Genomic DNA, 5,690 nt, shown 5'->3' with positions numbered 1-5,690 from the left:
CGGGGTGGGGGTGGGTAGAGACCAGTAGATACGGACTTGATTGTGTCGGGTTGTAATGATGAATTGGTGTATGGTGAGAACTCACAGTACTTTTTTTGCAGTGTTGGGTCCACGGGCCTCATACCCAGCTCATACCCGCTTTAAACATCCATTATTCTGATTGACTCTCAGCCATACGTTCTGGACTGGATTTTAGTGCTTAGTGCTTCCAATGATATGGAGTGGTATTTGTTTCTTCATTCTTTCTACAAAATCCACATATCTCCAGACACTGAAGTGAGTAAAGGAATGTGGTGGTGGGGCCCATTATTATCATGTACGTGACACTACATACCTGCAGGATGGTGGTGGAGTTAGCCAGAATTCCACTCATGCCTCTGGATCTGCCAGCTGCATGTTGACCAAACAGCGTGCTGGCTTCTTGACGGCCGACTGACATGTAGATTAGTGTTGAAACGAGCGTATCTATAACAAACGAGCGATCAGTTCCACTAACGAGCAAGCTATCGAGCGATCTAACGAGTTTCATTGATGTGACAAATATGATTATGTTTTTGAATAATTTTTTTTCTAAGTTCGATTTTTTTCAGCTGGTTCAAATTATCACCGCCGGCTTTTGGATTTGCTGCTGCTTCACTTCGGACTGCTGTTTGGTGTCGAGATGTCTTTTCAGCGCCGTCGTGGATTAGCCTTTGTAATAATAGACCGTTTTGCAAAGATTGCAAGTAGCCCTGGTCTTCGCTGCATCGCGGGAGAAAACTTCCAAACGACTGAGCGTAACTTTCACTCGAATGGAGAGGTGACTGAAGCATATCCTGCGACAGGTCAGCAGATGCGGAACAAGACATCAGTAGAGTCCACCAAAGCTGCAACGACAACTGAAACAACTCAAGTGTCGTGCAGGCATACAGTCACCTGTAACTGCGAGTGATTTTCACTTTGCGCGGGACTGGACTCTCGATCGACCAGGGAGTCGTAAAATATTTTTACGACTCCCCGTCGACATGTACTGCCATGTGTACGGAGTACGGTGTTCGTTAGTGCAAACGAGCTGGCCGCACAAACGAGCGGAGTTTCTGGCGAGCGAGCTAACGAGTATCCGGTGAGATCGTTTCAACACTAATGTAGATTTACTGAAGAAAAAAACTAGAAAAGTATGGATTCCCATCAGTGGGTGTTATTTCCTCTGCCCACCAAAACATCTCATCCTATGAAGGAAGTACGCACGCTCTATCTGCTCCACCGTAGCAGTAAACCCTTTGCTTGCGCTTTTATGGAGGAAACATTGATGCCATGAAATTTGTACGTAATGGCCCGATGTACATCTTATCTGAGTCCGTACTTAATCCAAAAAAACATTTTCCTCGTATTATGTCAATCTTTTGTTGATCAGTACAATAATAAAGTAATAATAGTTTAACTTAAAAGCCCCATAGCAGGTGGTTATGTTTTTGTTGTTGTCAAATTGATGTTGTACGATTCGAGTTTTAGGCAAACTGTTATTCGACACTTACTTTGAAAGTTTGTTGGCCATACTAGTCTGCCATTTTTTAAATGTTGGGTGAATTTTTTTGTATTTTCTGTCTTGCACTCGTAGAAGCATCGCTCACAGGGCATTGGCAATGGAAGTGACGATAGCTTCCTGCAAGTTATGCTGGTCGGCGCAGGCTTTTTCGGCGGCGGCCTGTCAGTCGGTCTGATAGTGGAGTACTTGACCGTGTCACCGATTCTGACGCAAAGCGTGATCTTGATCTTGTGCGGCCTGTGCTGCGGCTTCAGCGCCTTGGTGAAGACGGTGAACGGTTTCCGCTACTTCAACACGTTCTACAGCTTCCTGGTCAGCGGCGTCGGCGCTCTCGGCGGACCCATTCTGCTGGAAGTCGTCAAAACAGATGAAGTGCCACATGCCGTCGGTCAGTTGGTGCTTCTGGCCACTATTTCAGTAATATGTGGCCCACCTGCAGCAGGTGAGTGGGAAACATAGAACATAATCAGCATGCCAGTAAACCCGATGACCTGAGGCATTCAGAATAAATTCTTCTGGACTTTGTTTGACAATGTCGCATGTTACTCTTGACAGTTGAATTCTATCCCTGGAGAGGTACATCGGCATGGTGATATTTGTTTGATTACCAATACCTTATAATTCTGACCTCAAGTTGAGATACGATGTCATCATAAAGTGTGTATGTATGTGCACGCGCACATGTGTGTGTGTGTGTACACGCGCTTGCGTGTGTGTGTACACGCGCTTGCGTGTGTGTGTGCGCTTGCGTGTGCGTTTGTGCACTCGCACATGGCTGTGTGTATGCGTGTGATCGTGCTGTGTGTGGGTACTTGGAGATGGTTGTGGTAGCTGGAGAGTGTTTGATACGCCTAAGCATGATATATAGCCTTCTGCACATATAAAGAACGGCGAATAGAACTGCCCTGCTGTTACGCTGATTCAAGACTGAGTGTCACGGATCAATATTGATCAGACATCAGACAGTGGTTGTGTGATATATCTATGTATTTGTGTTTTGCATGTTGCCTGATGATTGCGAGAGCATGAAACCTGTAGTAGCAGCAAACAAGCCTTGATTGTCTTTGTTGTTCTGTTCTGTATGTGTGTTTTGTGTAATATAATTACCTGTAGGTTGGCTTTACGAAGTCAGTGGAAGTTACACACTTCCCGCAGCCATTGGTGGCGGAATCCTCCTTCTGGCCGGCGTTTTCGAGCTGTTCCTCTTTGCACGCGTGTGGAAGCAGAAGAGCTGGGAGAAGAAACAGCCGAATGCTCCCCAAGTACCTGCTCCCGTAGTCTTGAAAAGTGTTGTTGTGGCAGACGCCTTAACAAGCCCTGGACAAATTCACTGCATGCACTGCACATCTTTGTGACATTGCAGTGGCCATGCATGCTGGAGTATTTTATACAAGGATATTTATTTGATGATTTCGCATTATCATTGCTGTAGCCGAACTACTTTTCCACATTATCAGCATTAACCAGTTTTCGTGGAGACGGAAATGAAATATGCGATTGGCCTGTGTATTGAATGTGTAACTTCCTTTATTTATTGCGCTGATTATCGGCATTAACAATGCGTTTATGCCGCTAGTGTAATCAGAGCCACCCAGAACCAATACATCTATCCTGTATGTTGGCAACCAGGGTGAGTCATATCCACTGATGATGACACCGAAGCCTTCACACCCTCAGGCACTCCGCCGTGACTCCGGCTACTGACATAACTGAAGCATCCACAACACGAGGCTGAAAATTCTACAATACTACCGGTATGCAACAGGAATATCAAATTCACAAGCAAACGCTGAACTTTTGGAAGATGTCTTATAGTGGCTGCTAAAATACGATTCCAAATCGACAAGAAGCGCTATGTATGGTCCTTCAATAGCAGGTGTCCTCGTTGGGCATCTGCCTTTGTTTCTCGGATGCCATTTTATGCTCCTTCTCAGAAAGGACCTGATTGTGCCAAAAAGTATGCCTTCAATTATGCCGTCAATGGCAGTTTTGTGTAACAGCCTCATTGGGCATCTGCCGTTGTTTTTCGGATGCCATTTTATGCTCCCTATATAAAAGGACCTAATTATGCCAAAAAATTATGCCGGCATAATCCTCTTATCCCTGGGGGGGGGGGGGGGGGGGTTGGTCCGGTACAAACATGATGTAGTTGATGACCTACAAAAAGTGTAAGTCAGCCTCGTGAATATTGCCACGGCAAGGTTTTGCGACCGTCGCAATGAACACCTACATGTAGGTGAACGGCGAATTTGGAGTTGCTGTTGTTCACGATTCTCTAGGAGATTGCACTTCAAAAAAATATTAATGTCGATCCCCTCCTGCATAAACCCTGAAAGGTTTGCAAACTTTGCTTTCCCTGTTAACATGTTGTGGTTTCCAACACTTTCTCGTCATATCCAAGCCGATCTTTTATTTATTATTATTTATTCCCGTAGCTATGCAGAAGACGTTACTTCAGTAACGTCTGGCGCTAGCCAGGGTCCACACAGCTTTAATTTGGTGTTTGTTTGTTTGTTTGTTTGTTTGTTTGTGTCACGCCTGGCGCTATCCCGTATCTGTCCCGTACTGTACCGTACCAGCAAAGACAGCTGGCCACAATACTTTTGTTTGTTTGTGCCATCGACATGCCTGGCGCTATCCCGTACCTGTCCCGTACCATCAAGAGTACGGTACCATCAAGAGAATGAATATATATGCGAAGTGTATGGGGGAATGCATTCAGTGCAGTAACATTTTGTGTGGATTTGTGTGCGAGGCCGAGATCCCACTAGCAGGCTGGCTGGGCCGCCTGTCGACCAGCCCGGGAATCGCATGTAGGCCGATAGCATCATAATTATAACGTATATACAGTCATGTAGATGTATAGCAGGGAGTCATATTATGTAAACGACTCCCTGCTGTATGGGGAGATTTTCTGGAAAGAAATACGAAGTAGGCCTTGGCGGATAATGCCGGCAGAAAAATTGGCAGAATTCGGTACTTTTTCTGGTAGGTTTCATGCATGTTTGGTATGTGGATAAAGAAATGGAGCAGAATTCGAGGAATTGCACGCCATAAGGTTTGTATGGTTCTACCAATTTCACTGCTTTTCGAGCAGAATCTGCCACCTTTTCGAGCATTATCCGCCAAGGCCTAATACGAAGTAGGGAGACGAGTAAATGCAATCAGAATGGATGTTAGTTGCCGTCAGTATAATAATAATAAGAAGAAGAACGCCCGTGATCGGCAGAGTCAGCGCCGGTCCCAGGAAACGTCAGGACAGACATTCCGTCGACTCCAGAACGCCCGTGATCGGCAGAGTCAGCGCCGGTTCCATAGCTTGGCAGAAGACGTTACTTCAGTATCTCATTGAAACGTTTTTGCAATACAATGATGTAGCTAATCAAAGGAAAAAGCATTTCCATCAGTTCTACCAACATGCACGATGAGCTAGGCAACAAAGCATAGCGCAGGGCCCTGAGCTTCCAAGCTCTCTCGTTTTAAGGATTCCCCAAAGGCTGTTCGCCTTTCCAGGGGGTTTCCTGTTTTCGCTTGATTGATGAGATACGTGAGATGTGAAAATTGGTAAGAGAGGGGGAAAGAAGAAAACAAGAAGGGCAAGAAAGGAAAAAAATAAGCAAACCAAAACTAGATTGAGAACTCAGAAGGTGAGCCAAGGAAACGATTTGTAACATGGAAATAATTGTGGTCACAAGTTTTAAAGGGGAAGTTAAGGCAAAAATTAAAATTTCACCAGTTGTAGTCTTCGGGGTGCTGAGTCGAATGGTCTTGGTCCGAGAAAGCTGAGACGCTCCCTTCCTACTTGAATCCCAATCGAACTCGCGCACTTCCACCGAAACTGGGTGACTGCGCCCTACTAGATGGGGATTTGTATGCAAAATGTCACTAAAAGCGCCATTTCGTTCTTATAAAAGCACGGATGACCGCGATTGACCCATATGTTGTAGTCTTTTGGACGCTGAGTCGACTGGTTTTGGTCCGAAAAGGCTGCGATGCAGCGTTCCTCTTTTATTCCCAATCGAACATGCTTGAACAAGTGGTCACGTGCTCCTGGGTGCCCAAATCACCTGGTCACCACGCCAGCAGGCGACAACTAATTCACACCAAGGTTCAACTCGAGTTCAACTCGAGTGACAGGACTGCACCCAAAAAAGGTCAAACAGGC

At 45.6% G+C, this 5,690-nt stretch overlaps 1 protein-coding gene across 1 annotated transcript in view; it reads left to right on the top strand.

Annotated features, from left to right (window-relative positions):
* The window catches only part of LOC135809718 (monocarboxylate transporter 5-like), a 9,068-nt gene extending 5,481 nt beyond the window's left edge, over positions 1–3,587 (top strand). Inside the window, exons 3-4 of the mRNA XM_065323134.1 lie at positions 1,598–1,967; positions 2,639–3,587. Coding sequence (XP_065179206.1) covers positions 1,598–1,967; positions 2,639–2,880 — 612 coding nt within the window. The 3' untranslated portion in view covers positions 2,881–3,587. The remainder of the gene's footprint in view (positions 1–1,597; positions 1,968–2,638) is intronic.
* Positions 3,588–5,690: the final 2,103 nt, after the last annotated feature.

The sequence above is a fragment of the Sycon ciliatum genome, chromosome 2 (assembly GCF_964019385.1).
Source record: "Sycon ciliatum chromosome 2, ocSycCili1.1, whole genome shotgun sequence".
Lineage (NCBI taxonomy): Eukaryota > Metazoa > Porifera > Calcarea > Leucosolenida > Sycettidae > Sycon > Sycon ciliatum.
The sequence above is the reverse complement of the archived record's forward strand: the minus strand, read 5'-3'. Positions and strand labels throughout refer to the sequence as shown.